A 19,612-nucleotide genomic window follows, 5' to 3' on the forward strand; every position below is an offset into this window, starting at 1 on the left:
AATGAATAGAAGACCAATATATTATTTATATTTTTCCCCCGACGCCTGACTCAGTTTTTATTTTATTTTTAAAACCAAAATCTAGGCAATCCAATTAGATTTTTTTTTAGGTGATAACTAAGATTAAAAACTATCGCCGGGGTGGCCTAATGGGTAAGATGTAGGCTTGGAAACACGAGCATGAACAAGGACGCGGGTTCAATCCTGGTAAGAACCATAAAAACTTTCAAGTTTTTCTTCGATGACTGATGTGTAAAGACATATGGTATGATGAATTTCGGAGCTTAGAGATGACACCCCGGTCACCGACAGGCCTGGACAGCCGGGTGCTAAGGATACCTGTCCAATAAACAAAATGAAGGACACAAATGAAAATATGAATATGAAAGCTAGGGCGTTCCCTCCATGCGACGCGCAGGGTGTAGACCTCCATCCTGTGAAAAATAAAGTAAAGGTCAAAGCAAAGAAGACAAGACTGGCAAGTTTGAATATTGGGACGCTTAAAGGTAAGACGAGAGAATTGGCATCAATGTTGAACAGGAGAAAAGTTGATATAGCGTGCATACAAGAGACGAAATGGAAAGGACAGAAAACTTTGATGATTGGAGATGGGTATAAATTGTACTATAATGGACTTGTTAGCAATAGGAACGGTGTCGGCATCATCCTCAGCCAAGACCTAACCTCTTCAGTAGTAGAAGTCAACAGGATCTCTGATAGACTAATGAAGATAAAACTCTGCATTGGTCAATCAATAATACACATCCTATCAGTATATGCTCCTCAAACGGGTTGCAAGGAAGAAGAGAAAGATGACTTTAGAGCTATCCTTGATGAAGCTGTAATGGAAATCCCTAAGGATGACCTAGTCATAATTGGTGGTGACTTAAATGCGCATGTGGGGAAAGCAAGAGATAGCTACAAAAGGCATCATGGTGGTTTTGGATACGGAGAAAGAAATGATGAAGGAGAGCACGTACTGAAATTTGCGCAAGCCTTCGACCTTGCCTTAACCAACACCTACTATAGGAAAAAAGACAGTCATTTAATAACATATGAAAGTGGTACTAGGAAAACACAGATAGATTACATGCTAATCTCTCGCAGAAGATTAAAAGATGTAATAGACTGCAAAGTCATCCCAGGAGAAGATATCGCCGCGCAACACAAGCTACTAATCATGGATTTACAAATCTCAAATAAATCCACTCAAAATAAGATAAAACTAGAACCATGCATCAAATGGGGCAAATTAAAAACAATGACAGATGCCTTTGCAATCAATGCAAACATTGAAACAATAAATTGCTCACAAGTCAGTGAAAAAATATGGATAGACCTTTCATCCAGATTAATAGACACTGCAAAATCGACGCTAGGCTTGACAAGAGGAGGCAACAAATCACACAAAGAACTATGGTGGTGGAATCAAGAGGTACAAACCACTATACAGGAGAAAAAAGCCCTTTATAAAATATGGTACAAATCCAAAAATGCAGATGACAAGTCAAGATACAAAAAATCCAAGAGATTAGCTACAAAGGCGGTGGCTAGGGCCAAATCTATGGCATACGATGACATGTACGAAGATCTACATACCAAAGAAGGGCAAAATAAAATATACAGATTAGCCAAACAGCGAGAAAAGAACTCTAGGGATATAAACGGAGCTCCGAAAGTAATCAAAAATAAAGATGGGAAATTGATAATAAAGGAAAAAGAAATAATGAATAGATGGAAAGAATATTTTCAGGAGCTTCTCAACTTTAATTCCCACATATTGCATCTCGACGAACACTCCCCTTGTCAAAACCTTGTACAACCTATAACAGAACAAGAAATAATCACATGCCTCAAGCATATGAAAAACAACAAAGCTAGGGGTCCAGACGATATTCCAATAGAAAGCCTTAAAGCACTAGGAGATGATGGAATACATCTCCTCACAAATCTGTACAATAAAATACTTGGAAATGAAGAGGTCCCCCAAAAATGGAGGCAGAGCTATCTAGTTCCTATCTTCAAAAATAAAGGGGATCCACACAATTGTCAAAATTACAGGGGCATAAAACTAATGTCACACTGTCTAAAACTATACGAAAAAATAATAGAAAAAAGATTAAGAGATATAATCGAAATAGGAGAGACACAGTTTGGCTTTATGCCTGGAAGACAACAACCGATGCTATCCATGCAATTAGGCAAATGAGTGAAAAATACAGGGAAAAGAACAAAAAGCTACACATGGTCTTTCTCGATCTAGAAAAGGCCTTCGATAGAATCCCAAGAAAACTTATCTGGTGGGCGCTACGCCACAAAAAAGTTCCCGAAAAATATATAAGAATAATATAGGATATGTATATGGGACATACAACAATGGTCCGTAGCACAACAGGTACTTCAGCAGGCTTCACAATAGCCGAAGGAGTTCATCAAGGGTCGGCTCTCAGCCCACTTCTCTTCATTACAGTAATAGATATTGCACAGTCTATACCTCAAACAGTCCCGTGGAATATGATATTTGCAGATGATATTGTAATACTTGCCGAATCCAAGGATGAAATGAAAGAAAGGTTAGTGAATTGGATAAATATCCTAGAAACGCACGGATTAAAAGTAAATAGAGAAAAGACGGAGTATATGGTGATAGGAGGAGATGAAACGGAGAGTATTGATATAAATGATTGGCAGATATCCGCAATTGAAAGCTGCAAATATTTGGGCTCCACTATACAAACAAACGGCACAATAGAAAAAGAGATAAAGAATAAGATTAATCAAGGGTGGTTAAAGTGGAGATCTTTATCTGGAGTGCTATTTGACAAAAGAATCCCACACAAATTAAAGGGAAAAATTTACAGTTCCATAGTACAACCAACTATTCTATATAGTTCGGAAACATGGCCAACCAAAGAATCAGACGAGAGAAGTCTACAAACTATGGAGATGAGAATGCTGAGGATGATTGCTGGGGTAACAAGAAAGGATAAGGTGCGCAGTACAAGAATACTAAATAGTTTAAAGGTAGTGCCCATTAAGACTAAGTTAATGGTAAACAGACTTAGGTGGTATGGGCACACAATGAGAAGGCCTATGAACTACATAGGAAATAAAGTTGAAAGATTGGAAGTGATGGGCAAACGTAAAAGAGGAAGGCCAAAACTTCAATGGGGCCATAAAGTTAGAGCCAATATAAAGAAGTATAAAATAGATAAAAGAGATTGTACGAATAACATAAAGTGGAGAGAGATGTTGAAGGAGCTTACCACCAGAAAAGGTGAAAGCTAAAGAAAAAAAAAAAAAAACTAAGATTAAAAACTAAAAAATTACTTTTGTTTTGGTTTTCAAAAGGTCATTTTTGGGATTACCTTTGGGTCAATTGATCTTATCAAAAAAAAATTTATTGAAAATATATATCCATTGGCAGGCTTGTAAACCCCTTTAAAATTTTAGGCCAGGCTTACGGCAAAAAACAGGAGATGGGTTCGTTTCGGGTTCGATCTATCTAATCCCTGGTTCGGGTTTATATTAGGAAATAATTATTTTTTAATCATTTATAAATGAAAAAATAATCTTCTTAATCTATATAATAACATTTTTATATCTTAATATTATTGCAAATTTTTAACTTTTCATATACTAGTTAATCTCACTTTTTACATCTTCTTAATATATTACAATTAAAGTAAACTATCATAGCTTAATGTTAATCCGATTCGCCCCCACCAATTTCAATCAGAGTCTGTTTTAAAAAAAATGGGCCAACTCCGATTTAAACTTAAGACTCTCGATTCAGGACATCTTGACAGGCAGAGCTATTACGCTTATTATAATCTAGTATAAAAAAACTTATATTGTATTTAAATAAAATATTAATAAAACATCATTCTTATATGAATTTTAATCCAAAAAAAACGTAAATTGGTTGAGGCTGATTAATTCTAGGTAAATTTTTTATTATTAAAAATGTGTAATAAAATCTATTAAATAACCACAAATAATATTCATAAAGATCTTAAAATCGAAAGATTCAAAAATATTTTGAATCGTACAAAAAGAAACCTTGATATATTCAGACTATTTGATTTTTGAATAGCAATTTAAACTGATGTTTAAGACCCAGGATTGGTGATGCAAAATCGCTCCATTTGCCGATTTTTAAAAACGGCGAACTAAGTATTTTGTCTAATAAAATATTACGCAAGACTAACGATTTTCTCATAAATGGCACATAGAATTTGACATATATTAGAAGATAAGGCAGTATTTTTTTTTGGATCTGAGTTAGCCATTTTTAAAAATCGGCTCAAATGGAATGATTTTGCATCTCTATCCAGGATAAGGACTTTTATTGTAGTTTTTATTTTACTTATAACAGTTTCTGTTTATTGACCTGAACTTAATAATTTCTTAAGTAATCAGGCTCAGGCCTATTGGTGCATTCGCTTCAATAATTTTCGTCAGTATGAGGCCATAGCAATTTTTCTTATTTTGCTAATATCAAATTTTTTTTAAAGTTACTATCAAACCGATTAAAATAATATAGAATTAAGCACTAAACATTGTTACATTTTCAGAATAAATGTTTTCAGTTGGTTCTTCATCGTAAGGTTTGCCAAAATGTTGTTGCTAATAAAATTTTTCCCTTATACTGGCTACTATATAATTTAATAGATTTTAATGCTTCCTATTGTTCAATCAACTTAACGGAAACGATGTTAAGATATTATACATATTTTAAAAGGCGAAAGAAAAATAACTATGTGGAAATCGAAAGTACCTAATCAGAATTTTCTACAGGGTGGGCCCGGCTCGAAGGCCGTTAAAGTTTTTGGGGCAAAACCTCAAAAAAAAATCATAACCCCATACCACCATATATCCTGGCTACGCCACTGTTTTGATGCAACCGAACTTAGGTAGGTTGATCAGATACAGACAGGTATTTATTTTAAAATTGATTTTGGATGGGTCTCGGACCTTGAAAAAAAATTATTTTGGATTTCTAATATTTTGTGAAAATTGTTGACATAAATGACTATTTAATTGTTTATTATGCTTAAAAACCTATTAATTTTTGGGGTTTCGTTTAAAAAATTTAGTTTTCAACAGTCCAGAAAAAAAAATCGGATCGGATAGATTTTCTAAATTAAAATTTTGGGCACATCTTCAAAAATGATTAAATCGGATCGGGCCTAAAATAAAAGATCCGTTGCAAGGCTTGATTGCATTGGCGTACGCAGCGGGGGGGGGGGCAGGGGGACAAATTCCCCCCCCCAAGCCAAAAAATGCAGATGCCAGATATATATTTCAAAAATATTATTGTTTATATTAATTTATATTTGTTAATATTTATTCGTATCTCATATTAAATATATATTTTATTACATTTATTATCACATTCATACGTTATTTTATCAATTAATTTCGATTTCAAGTTTTCCGGCGTAATATTTACTTATTATTTTCAAATTTTTAGTGGCGTAATATTTATCTGCCATTTTCAAATTTCTATTCAAATAATAATTATTTCTGAAACGTCTGGTCCAACAGGGAAAAAGAAATTAAAACCTTTTCCAACGAGATAGAGCCTCTTCCATCAAGTACTAATAGCTATTAAGGAGTTAGAAGAGTCAATTATTTGCTATTACTGAAATATCACAATGGCATGAAAGAAATATTTCTTCAGAAGCAAGAAAATTATTGGATTCAATGCTTATTCCAAATTTTATTTCTCATTAGAATGTATTACTTAATTATACAACTATTTTAAGTATTACTTTTCAAAAACATGACATTGATTTGATTAAGAAGATGAGAATAGCGGATAGCACTTTATCAGAACTCAAGGAAATTAGGGCTAATGTTGATGAAGAATTTTATATATTATTGTTGAGTCAAAAGCAGAGCTATACGTGTTTAATATTTGTCTCCCTCGACTTGTAGCAAGGCAAGCTCATCGTTAAAACATTAATATAGGATCAGTAGAAGAGTATATCTTAGATGCAGATTAATTTATAACCCAAATAAATGAATTTTTAATTCATCATACTTACATCTGCAAATATTACTTCCACAAAAGCCTTCTCAACCTTTTTCAGATGGTGTAAGAAAAAAAAATATTTGTTAGATTTTTGTTATGAAGATGTTAAAGTATCTTATGATGCCTTACTAGCTGAATAACTATGTTTATAAGATTAACTATAGCTGATATAGTCCCAAAAATGCTATAGATGCTCTGCATTATTTCAAACACATTTTAGATTACCAATGTATTAAAAGGGTTTATAAACTCTTCCCATTAGTAAACTAATGAGAGAACACTCTTTTTTAAGAAGAATAACAAAGGCCTGCAGAAGTACCATTTGCAGGGCACGGCCCAGATTTTTTTAAAGATTTTTAACGGCCCGGCCTGGGGTTTTTTTAAAAATTTTCAGGCCAGGCCCGGCTTTATTAAAAAAAATTTTTAGGCCCGGCTCGGCTTTTTTTTTTAATTTTTCAGGCTCGACCCGGCTTTTTTTAAAATAAATTATATTTATTTTTGATTTTTATAGCTAATAACAACGATTTCAAATATAGGCTGTTTTAAAAAATACAGCCCGGCCTGGGTGTTTTTTTTTAAAATAATTCAGGCCCGGCTTGGGTGTTTTTTTTAAAAAATTTAGGTCCGGCCCGGGTGTTTTTAAAAAAATTAAAATACTGTCCAGCCCAGGGGCCGGGCCTGCAGGTCTCTGAAAAACATACCAAAAAGTACAACATGTGAAAGTAGATTGAAAGGTTTGGATCTTTTGAATATTCATAGGCATTTGACGACAAGCAAGGGTGAGATAATTGAAAAATTAGCTCAATCCCAATGAAGATTGGATTTTACACTAATATATAACATACAAAATACAATTATTCCTAAGAAATTTTTTGTGTAAAGGCTCAAAAAATTCAAATTTATATTTTGGGTCATTTAAGTGATTCTTTACATATAATTTTTTTATAATTTGCATTAATTTAAAATTGTGTATTAGGAATAGTTATTAGTCCTAATAAATTTATGCTTGCTATTTTTAAAAAACAATAATATTTCTTTAAAAATATTATTATCCCCCCCCCCCCCCAGACCAAATTCCTACGTACGCGCCTGCTTGATTGATATGAAGGCCTAGTCCATATTTATAATTTTTTAAAATTATTAGACCAGCCCGGGTTTTTAAAATCATATTGCTTTTTTTAACCAGATTTTGGTGCTCGGCCTAAGTCTATAATTTTTTTTAAATTGTGTAATTTAGGAAGATATATAATTTCACATTTTCATATAAAAGCAAAATGCTTAAGAGTATATATATATATTTTTTTACAAATTATACTTAGAATCATTTCATTGGAATCAAGTATCTTTATATTAATCCATTTGCACGACCCGGCTCGGATTTTTTTAAAAAAAATTTCGGCCCTGTCCGGGTTCCGGTACGATTTTTTTTTTAAAATTTACAGGTCCGACCCGGATTTTTTTTTAAATATATTGCAATTTCAAATATTTGTTTTAAAATATATGGCTTGGTCCGGATATTTTTTTTAAAAAAAATTTCAGGCCCGGCCTAGTTATATTTAAAAAAATTAAAATAATATTTATCAATCTATTTTTCATATATGGTATCAAAGTGGCAACTAATTTAAATTTGAATAAACAATAATTTAGCTTTTTCATACCCACTTTAACTACTTCTTGAAGTCATTAAATTTTATTAGCTCTTTTAATTTTTAATTAATATTAAACTGCAATTCGATAAAAAAAACCAATTAAAATTTATTGCTTTAAAAAAAATTAAAACCGAGAAAATATTTCCCCGTGATTAATTACTTGCTTTCATTACATGATTTACAAATCATTTCAAAATAATTTTTGCATAGTTTATAGTGCCAATACCAAATATATAAACTTTAGACATATTTAATTAAAACGGAAAGTTTTTGATCAACATGTCATCATATTATCGGTACATTTCTTATTCATACCTCATAAAATAAAGGATGAAATTTCTGCTTCACTCGCAAATTAATATTATTTTTGCCCGCATTCTTTGATGGGCTATCTGCTAGTTTAAATTATAAACTTTATACGACTTTATGTTTTAACTTAACCGGAAATAGATATGAGTCGTCATTCCCAGCTACCTGGGGATTTTTTATAGCATATATATATATAAATTAATTTTATATTCACTCTAATTATATTATGTAGTGTGGTAGTTCGATTTTAATACCATAATAAGTTTGAACGCGTTCTTTAATATATCTAATTTTATTTATTTATTATATTATTAAACCAATTTTTATATTATGTAATATTTACTAAGACATTTTCCAAAAGATTATTTTATATTTGTGCGGTGGTGTTAATTAGTGTTGTTAAACGGCTAAGCCGAGTCGACTTAGCTACGACTCGAGCCTAGTTTCTAGTCGATAAAACGGCTCAGACTCGAGTCGACTAAATGAGCCGCATTAGTCGACTCATTTAGTCGGCTCACTTAGTCGGCTCGTAGTCGGCTCACTTAGTGGACTCAGAGGTTAGCTTGAGTTTAATTTAAATTTAGAGTCAAAATTTATTTTTATGTTATTAGATATTTTAAATAATAATGTAGAATTTTATTTATTTATTTTTAGTGAAATAATTTATTTTATTTATATTTAATGTTAATATTTTATTATTAGCAAACAAAAAATTTTTTTAAATTTTATTTCAAATATGTTTTGATCTTATAATAAAAATGGATTTATTTATTTGATTTTTTTTAAATAAAAAAAAATTCATATTTTCGAGCTAAAAATTTTAAGCAAAAAATAATTTTTGAACAAAAATATTGAAACATATTTTGTTGATTTTTTTAATAAATTTTTAACTTTTTTAAGAAATACTTTTGTTAATTTTATCATAAATAAATAATCTTTTAGGTCAAATCTTCTATAGTTTTTATATATTATTTTTATAAATATATCTATATTTTAAGTTTATTTTATTATAAGAGGTGGTTTTTCTAAATAATTTTTTTATAAATATATCTATATTTTAAGAATATATACTGGTTTTTCTTTTTCTAAATAATTTTTTTTATAAATATATCTATATTTTAAGTATATTAAAAGAGGTGGTTTTTCTAAATTATTTTTTTATTAATATTTATGTCAAACTTTTTTTAATGCGACAATTGTCATATGCGTTATTTTTTAAGATTTTTGAAATTTTTGGACACAAAAGGGTTATAATATAATTTATATAGTAAAGATATTATATTATAAATTCAATGAAGATGTTCCCTGGAAAAATGATAATTATCATAATAGGTAGGTATTTTTGAACATATAAGATTTTTTTGTGACGCTAATGGGTAAAAATATGTTTCTTTAACAGGTAAAATTTAATGTAGATGTACCCTAGATAAAAGACAATTGTCATAACAGTTATTTTTAAAGTTTTTCGAATTTTTTTGACGTAAATTGGCTAAAATAAGCTTTGCTAACATGTTTAAATAAAATTTTAGTGAAGATGTAAGATAGATAAGTGACAATTGTCATAATCGTTGTTTTTAAAGTTTTTCGAATTTTTTTGTAAATGGGCTAAAATAAGCATTGCTAACATGATTAAATAAAATTTTAGTGGAGATGTACCATAGATAAGTGACAATTGTCATAATCGTTGTTTTTAAAGTTTTTCGAATTTTTTTGACATAAATGGACTAAAATAAGCATTGCTAACATGATTAAATAAAATTTTAGTGGAGATGTACCATAGATAAGTGACAATTGTCATAATCGTTGTTTTTAAAGTTTTTCGAATTTTTTTGACGTAAATGGGCTAAAATAAGCATTGCTAACATGTTTAAATAAAATTTTAGTGGAGATGTACCATAGATAAGTGACAATTGTCATAATCGTTGTTTTTAAAGTTTTTCGAATTTTTTTGACGTAAATGGGCTAAAATAAGCATTGCTAACATGTTTAAATAAAATTTTAGTGAAGATGTACGATAGATAAGTGACAATTGTCATAATCGTTGTTTTTAAAGTTTTTCGAATTTTTTTGACGTAAATGGGCTAAAATAAGCTTTGCTAACATGTTTAAATAAAATTTTAGTGAAGATGTACCCTAGATAAGTGACAATTGTCATAATCGTTGTTTTTAAAGTTTTTCGAATTTTTTTGACGTAAATGGGCTAAAATAAGCATTGCTAACATGTTTAAATAATATTTTAGTGGAGATGTACCCTACAATTGTCATAATCGTTGTTTTTAAAGTTTTTCGAATTTTTTTGACGTAAATGGACTAAAATAAGCATTGCTAACATGTTTAAATAATATTTTAGTGGAGATGTACCCTAGATAAGTGACAATTGTCATAATCGTTGTTGTTAAAGTTTTTCGAATTTTTTTGACGTAAATGGGCTAAAATAAGCATTGCTAACATGTTTAAATAAAATTAAGTGAAGATGTACCCTAGATAAGTGACAATTGTCATAATCGTTGTTTTTAAAGTTTTTCGAATTTTTTTGACGTAAATGGGCTAAAATAAGCATTGCTAACATGTTTAAATAATATTTTAGTGGAGATGTACCCTAGATAAGTGACAATTGTCATAATCGTTGTTTTTAAAGCTTTTCGAATTTTTTTGACGTAAATGGGCTAAAATAAGCATTGCTAACATGATTAAATAAAATTTTAGTGGAGATGTACCATAGATAAGTGACAATTGTCATAATAGTTATTTTTAAAGTTTTATGACGTAAATAGGCTAAAATAAGTATTGCTAACATGTCTAAATATAATTTCAGTGAAGATGTACCCTAGAAAAGTAACAATTGTCATAATAATTATTTTTAAAGTTTTTTTAATTTTTTTGACTTAAATAGGCTAAAATAAGTATTGCTAACATATCTAAATAAACCTTCAGTGAAGATGTACCCTAGATAAGTGACAATTGTCATAATCATTATTTTATAATTTTATTGATGCAAATCGATAAAAATATAGATTTTAATCATGTTAATTTAAGCTCGCGTGTTGTTATTATGGCATTTATATATCAAATTGTTTAATTAATTAAAAAGTAAATGTTTAGCATGAATTATAATTTTATTCATACAAATAAAACTTATATTTTATATATTCGTTTGTTTAAATCAATTTATTTTATATTAACCTATTAAACAATTAATTTAAGAATGTATATAAATTGTTAAAATTTATTAGATAGTGAATGATAAAAGTTATATATTTAAAATAAAATTGTACCTTTATATTATCATCATCTTATGCCTATAGCCTTGCCAGCAATACTTATTTTAGCCTATTTACGTCAAAAAAATTTAAAATTAACTATTATGACAATTGTCATTTATCTAGGGTACATTTTCATTAAATTTTTAATTTATCATCTTAGCAATCTATATTTATGTCCGTTTGCGTCAAAAAAATTTAAAAAACTTTAAAAATAATGATTATGACAATTGTCACTTTTCTAGGGTACATCTTCACTGAAGTATTATTTAAATGTTTGCAATACCTATTTTAGCCTATTTAGGCTAAAAAATTAAAAATATTGAAAATAAAAATAACGATAATGACAATTGTCATTAGAATTTATTTAGGGTACATCTTCATAATTTTTAATTTAACATGTTAGCAATCTATATTTATGCCCATTTGCGTAAAAACTTTAAAAATAACGATTATGACAATTGTCACTTTTTCAGGGAACATCTTCATTGAATTTATAATATAATATCTTTACAATATAAATTATATTATAACCCTTTTGTGTCCAAAAATTTCAAAAATCTTAAAAAATAACGCATATGACAATTGTCGCATTAAAAAAAAGTTTGACATAAATATTATTAAAAAATAGAAATAAATTAAAAAGGAATAACTAAAATAAATAAAAGTTAAAGAAAAATTGACAAAAATTTAAAAAATATTATGATTTTCTTAGTACATCTTCACTAAATTTTTATTTAAACATGTTAGCAATGCTTATTTTAGCCCAATTACGTCAAAAAAATTCGAAAAACTTTAAAAACAACGATTATGACAATTGTCACTTATCTATGGTACATCTCCACTAAAATTTTATTTAAACATGTTAGCAATGCTTATTTTAGCCCATTTACGTCAAAAAAATTCGGAAAACTTTAAAAACAACGATTATGACAATTGTCACTTATCTATGGTACATCTTCACTAAAATTTTATTTAAACATGTTAGCAATGCTTATATTTTAGCCCATTTACGTCAAAAAACTTTAAAAACAACGATTATGACAATTGTCACTTATCTATCGTACATCTTCACTAAAATTTTATTTAAACATGTTAGCAAAGCTTATTTTAGCCCATTTACGTCAAAAAATTCGAAAAACTTTAAAAACAACGATTATGACAATTGTCACTTATCTATCGTACATCTTCACTTAAATTTTATTTTAACATGTTAGCAATGCTTATTTTAGCCCATTTACGTCAAAAAAATTCGAAAAACTTTAAAAACAACGATTATGACAATTGTCACTTATCTAGGGTACATCTCCACTAAAATATTATTTAAACATGTTAGCAATGCTTATTTTAGCCCATTTACGTCAAAAAATTCAAAAACTTTAAAAACAACGATTATGACAATTGTCACTTATCTAGGGTACATCTCCACTAAAATATTATTTAAACATGTTAGCAATGCTTATTTTAGCCCATTTACGTCAAAAAAATTCGAAAAACTTTAAAAACAACGATTATGACAATTGTCACTTATCTAGGGTACATCTCCACTAAAATATTATTTAAACATGTTAGCAATGCTTATTTTAGCCCATTTACGTCAAAAAAATTCGAAAAACTTTAAAAACAACGATTATGACAATTGTCACTTATCTAGGGTACATCTCCACTAAAATATTATTTAAACATGTTAGCAATGCTTATTTTAGCCCATTTACGTCAAAAAAATTCGAAAAACTTTAAAAACAACGATTATGACAATTGTCACTTATCTAGGGTACATCTCCACTAAAATATTATTTAAACATGTTAGCAATGCTTATTTTAGCCCATTTACGTCAAAAAAATTCGAAAAACTTTAAAAACAACGATTATGAAATTGTCACTTATCTAGGGTACATCTTCACTTAAATTTTATTTAAACATGTTAGCAATGCTTATTTTAGCCCATTTACGTCAAAAAAATTCGAAAAACTTTAAAAACAACGATTATGACAATTGTCACTTATCGGTACATCTTCACTAAAATTTTATTTAAACATGTTAGCAATGTTTATTTTAGCCCATTTACGTCAAAAAAATTCGAAAAACTTTAAAAACAACGATTATGACAATTGTCATTTAGGGTACATCTTCACTAAAGTTTTATTTAGACATGTTAGCAATGTTTATTTTAGCCTATTTACGTCAAAAAAATTTAAAAAACTTTAAAAACAATGATTATGACAATTGTCATTTATCGACGGTACATCTACATTAAATTTTACCTGTTAAAGAAACATATTTTTGCCCATTAGCGTCACAAAAAAATCTTATATGTTCAAAAATATACCTACCTATTATGATAATTATCATTTTTCCAGGGAACATCTTCATTGAATTTATAATATAATATCTTTACAATATAAATTATATTATAACCCTTTTGTGTCCAAAAATTTCAAAAATCTTAAAAAATAACGCATATGACAATTGTCGCATTAAAAAAAAGTTTGACATAAATATTAATAAAAAAATAATTTAGAAAAACCACCTCTTTTAATATACTTAAAATATAGATATATTTTAAAAAAAAATTATTTAGAAAAAGAAAAACCACCTCTTTTAATATTCTTAAAATATAAATATATTTATTAAAAAAATATTTAGAAAAAGCCACCTCTAATAATAAACTTAAAATATAGATATATTTATAAAAATAATATAAAAAAACTATAGAAGATTTGACCTAAAAGATTATTTATTTATGATATAATTAAAAAAAGAATAAAATTTTATGATAAAACAAAAGAATAAAATTTCTTCAAAAAATCAGCAAAATATGTTTCAAAAATATTTTTTGCTTAAAATTTTTAGCTCAAAAATATTAATTTTTTTTTATTTAAAAAAAAATCAAATAAATAAATCCATTTTTTTATAATCAAATCAAAACATATTATTTGCATTAAATAAAATATAAATAAAATAAATTATTTTACTAAAAATAAATAAATAAAATTCTACATTATTATTTAAAATTTCTCAATAACATAAAAATAATTTTTGGCTCTAAATTTAAAATAAACTCAAGCTACCCTCTGAGCCCACTAAGTGAGCCGACTAAGTGAGCCGACTAAGCGAGCCGACTAAGCGAGCCGACTAAGTGAGCCGACTCGTGCGGCTCCTTGATCGGCTTGAGTCGGAGCCGTTTTCTACGACTCGAGTCGCAAGTCGTAAGAACTAGACTTTTTAACAACACTAGTGTTAATATAAATTTGAGTGTCGAAAAATAACTTCTCAACATTAACTTGGTAACAATATTATTATCCATTGAAATCTAAATTTTTTAATAAATCTGTTAAAATTATTTTAAATATTTATTTTAAAAAAAAATTTATGATCTAAATTTCTAAAATCACATAACATACCAATAAATTTTAATATTGTTATATTATAAGAAACAAACTGAAAATTATGTAATAAACTGAATTAGTATTATTTTTTTCAGAATCTTTCAAAACTGTTTCGAGAAGGTATTGGGGATTACTGTTCCCATTCCTTTTAAGTTCCAAATTTTCCCCAACTTCCCTTCCTGAACGTTTTGCTCCATGTCCTTGTAAATATTACAAATTCCTGAGATCTCATTCAAATAATTAATCGACCCAACTGACAATAAAAATTGGTATCACGTCAATTCGGCGCGGAAAATTTGGCGCACGACATTTCGGCGCGGTGACAATTCAGCGCAACGTCAAATCGGCGCGGCGACAATTCAGCGCGTATCTATCAGTTGCATTTTATTATATATTACTTAGTATAAAAAAATAAGGATGATATAATAGAAATCATTTGGAATTTTGGTCCTATTAATTATTTCTCCATATTTATTTTTACAAAAATCTCAATTTTATTTACTAAATGTGTAATATCAAAAAAAATTAACAATCAATATTTATACCTATTTCTTTGGTTGATCAATTTACCACATAAGATATGTTGATTAATAGCCAAAGTTATGTAAGCCGAGATTTTGAAGAAAGAAAGAAAAAGAAAGGTTTGAACCTCTATCTCGAATCTTACATATTATTTTGGCTGAAATTTAAACCGACCGTTTTTAAAAAGAGACCCAGCCATAATCCAAAAATATCAAATTAAGACTGAATTATTTTTTAGATTTATTAAAAATTCTTAAATTCTATTAATCCTTTTTAAAAAAAATATTATACTTAGGCTAATTTTTTCTATTATATAAATCAAAAATTAAATGTGTAATATCAAAAAAAAATTAACAACCAATATTTATACCTATTTTTTGTTGACCAATTTACCACATATGGTAGAGATTTTTGGTATAGAAGAAAGAAAGAAAAAGAAAGGTTTGGACCTCTATCCCGAATCTTACATATTATTTTGGCTGGAATTTAAATCGACCGTTTTTAAAAATAGACCCAGCCATGGTCCAAAAAAAATCAAATTAAGACTGACTCACTTTTTAGATTTATTAAAAATCCTTAAATTCTTTAATCCTTAAATTCTATTAATCCTTTTTAAAAAAAATATTATGTAGACTAATTTTTTCTATTATATAAATCAAAAATTAAATGTGTAATATCATAAAAAATTAACAACCAATATTTATACCTATTTCTTTGGTTGACCAATTTATCACATAAGGTATGTTGATTAGTAGCCAATGTTATGTAAGCCGAGATTTTGGGCATATTACTTATCAGGGGGGTATATTATTTTTTTATAATTTTTTTTTTTTTTATTATCTAAAATTAGGCGTGAAAAGGGGATTTAAGATTTAACATTATAGTACTTAACAGGGGGTATTTTGGGTCTATTTTTAAAAAACGCTTGATTAAGATTGTAGCTAAAATAATATATAAGATTGGAGATAGAGGTCTAATCTTTCTTTTTCCTTTTTCCTTCTATGCGCAAAATCTCCAGGCTTACACAATATTGGATACTAATCAACATACCTTATAATGTGGTAAAATGGTTCATTAAAGAAATAGGTATATATATTAGTTAATTTTTTTCGATATACATTTAGTAAATAAAATAGAGATTTTTTGTAAAAATAAATATGGATAAATAATTAATAGGACCAACATTCAAAATGATTTATATTTAATCATCCTTATTTTTTTATACTAAGTAATATATAATAAATTGCAACTGTAATAGATACGCGCTGAATTGTCGCCGTGTCGAATTGTCGTGAGCTGAATTGTCGCCGCTTCGAATTTTCCGAGCCGAATTGACGTGGAACCATAAAAATTATATTAGAACTTATTAAATAAAATAAATATCAAAAATAATAGTTTAAAAGATTAACATCTATAATAATTATATAAATAATGGAGTTAATGCAATTTATAGCATATTATAGTTCATAATTACTTATAAACGTTCATACTAAATAGTTTTTATATTCTAGAACATTATATAAAAATCAAGTATCAATAAGGATAGTTAGTGATAGAGGTATGCAAAGCCCGGTCTGCTTCTGCACCTTAAGGATTTTTGCACAAGTTGCCAGGCTACGTTATAATTTTCTGAAAAAATTTCCGGCCTGTAAAAATTTTACAAAAAGTCTGCCCCGGCCTGATAAACTAATTGTTTAATTTTTTGTGAAAATACATATTATGTATAGATTTAGTATTTTAGTTAGACAGCTCTTAAAATACAATGAAATAAGCATATTGTAATATATTTTCAAACAGTGTTACTCAAAATATTAACTTAAAATTCAAAAATATTAAAATCTAACCCGAGCTGGTCTATTAAACTTTTACGAAAAATCAGATATTAGCGAAACCCTGCCTGGTATTTTAGTAATATTTGTCAGGCCCGAAAATTTTTTATGCACGAATAGCTCAGTTCATTATAAAAAAAAATTAAAAATTCTGGCTCACGGGTTTAGCTTTGCAGATCTCTAGTTGGTTATATAAGAATAATTGACATTTTTAAAATAAAAAATATTTTACTTTAGCTTCAAACGCTAAAAATAGCTCTAATCGTAATTACAATAACCAAATTTATAATGATGATTTGGACAACTTAAACGATCTAATGGGAGATAGCAAGAGGGCAAGGACTGCCTATACTAGACATCAAGTTCTTGAATTAGAAAAAGAGTTCCATTTTAATCGGTATACAAACCTTTTTCGATTATTTATATATTTTTTGCAAGTATAAATATAAATATTTAAGGTATTTTTCTTCTATTCGTATAGTGTTTAAACAATAGCTAGCGTTTGTTATTTACTATTCTCATCGCTCCCCCATATATTTTTGGTATTTTATCATTTCAAAACTGAATAAAAGAAAGGAATATTTTTCAGAATTTTTTTAAACTTATCTAGATACTTAACGAGAAGACGTCGAATCGAGATCGCCCATTCTCTGATTTTGAGTGAGAGACAAATAAAAATTTGGTTTCAAAACAGACGCATGAAATGGAAGAAAGATCATAAATTACCTAACACCAAAATCCTGAATTTTAATAAAACTAATTCTACCCCTTCTACCATATCGATTCCCCTTTCATATGATAATTTGTCGGAAAACGTTTCCGATACTGATCCATCTAAAAAAAATAAAGAGCACAATTTTATAGAATCATCTATAGAAATTTACAAGGATAATAGATACGATTCTTCAATTTACCCTTATGATCTAAAAATGGAACCAACAGTAAATAACCAAGATGATTGGATGACCATCAAATCTGAAAATAAACAAAAAATGGTTTTCAATGATAATCCGTTTAATTATGAAATACCTTTAGATACCATCAAGCTAGGTGAAAGCAAACAATTGACTCATCAGAAATCATCTGAACCCCAGGAATATAATAATTCGGACTTTAAATCCAGCATTATTGAATCCTCAAAAAATAAACATTTCGGTGATGACATAATCGGCAAATATAACACAACTAACAAAATTGATTGCGATGTCATGAAAGGCAATTGGGTTGATGACAAACCGAGAAAGCCCCTTTTAATATCAGGATATTACTTCTAAAAAATATCTGTATTCATATACTTTTCATATCAAACAGTATTTTATATTTATTATATTCCTCGTATAATTTGCGAAATTCCTTATTTAATATTATAAAATGATAATAAAAATAGTGTATAAAGATATATTATAGAAGGTGTTAATTTGATTATATTTCATTTTTATTTATTATTTTTAGTTATGAACCAGGATTGGGTGAATAAAATTCAATTTTATTTGAGTCGAAAATTTTTTTGTCTGTTTTAAAAATATTATTAAGCTAAATAATTGAAGAATTTCTTCTTGTAAAGTACAAAGAATAAATAAAGCATGATAATAACATTTGAATGTTTATATAATTATTTGTGATAAAATATTAGGGGTGTGCCGATCCACATATTTTTCACCGATCCGATATTGGTTCAAAACCGAACCGATATTTATATTGATTTTTCACACCCCCCCCCCTTGAACCAAATGTAATTACGAAATCAATATTTATATGCAAAAAATCGAATTATGCATTTCATTTAATTTTTTTTATTTCTACTACAATAATTAAGAAAAAATCATATTATAATAGACAAAATAAATATATTAAATAATATATCCATTTTATGTTGGTATGAATTTTAAAATTGTAATAAATTTATAATATATTAGATTAAATATAATATTTCCATATTTCAGATATCATATTTAAAAAATTCTTTTATTTAAAGTATAAATAAATAATATTTGCGTTATCACTTAAAAATATTTAAAATAAATAAAACTTTGGGTGTTACTTTCTATTTTTACTTTTAAAATACTATAAATCTATTTTTTTTTAAAAAAATTAAGGGGTGTTGTGCAATTGCATTGCTCAAAAAAAGAATTATTTAGAAAATATTATTAATGTAAAATAAATATACATAACATACATTGGCGTACGCAGAGGTGGGGGGGGGTGGCAGGGGGACAAATCCCCCCCCCTCCCCAAAGCCAAAAAATGCAGATGCCCCATATATTTTTCAAAAATATTATTGTTTATATTAATTTATATTTGTTAATATTTATTCGTATCTCATATTAAATATATATTTTATTACATTTATTATCACATTCATAAGTTATTTTATCAATTAATTTCGATTTCAAGTTTTCCGGCCTAATATTTAATTATAATTTTCAAATTTTTAGGGGCGTAATATTTATCTACCATTTGCAAATTTCTAGTCAAATAATAATTATTTCTGAAACTTCTGGTCCAACAGGGAAAAAGAAATTGCAACCTTGTCCAACGAGATAGAGCCTCTTCCATCAAGAACTAACAGCTATTAAGGAGTTAGAAGAGCCAATTATTTGCTATTACTGAAATA

The 19,612-nt window shown here is 27.9% G+C and overlaps 1 protein-coding gene across 3 annotated transcripts in view; it reads left to right on the plus strand.

Annotated features, from left to right (window-relative positions):
• Window positions 1–19,612, plus strand: part of LOC135930463 (probable serine/threonine-protein kinase clkA) — a 52,609-nt gene that overhangs the window by 30,526 nt on the left and 2,471 nt on the right. For 2 of the 3 annotated variants that reach the window (XR_010572773.1, XM_065467264.1), the window contains exons 2-3: window positions 17,236–17,395; window positions 17,609–18,281. Coding sequence is in view for 2 of the 3 variants with exons in the window: in XM_065467264.1 (XP_065323336.1) it covers window positions 17,236–17,395; window positions 17,609–18,272 (824 nt within the window). In the remaining variant the exon portion in view is untranslated. Of the gene's footprint in view, window positions 1–17,235; window positions 17,396–17,608; window positions 18,422–19,612 lie in introns of those variants that run through there. The other variant, XM_065467263.1, reaches the window with a different exon arrangement.

This window comes from Gordionus sp. m RMFG-2023, chromosome 5, assembly GCF_954871325.1.
Source record: "Gordionus sp. m RMFG-2023 chromosome 5, tfGorSpeb1-WG-v2, whole genome shotgun sequence".
NCBI classification, from domain to species: domain Eukaryota; kingdom Metazoa; phylum Nematomorpha; class Gordioida; order Chordodea; family Parachordodidae; genus Gordionus; species Gordionus sp. m RMFG-2023.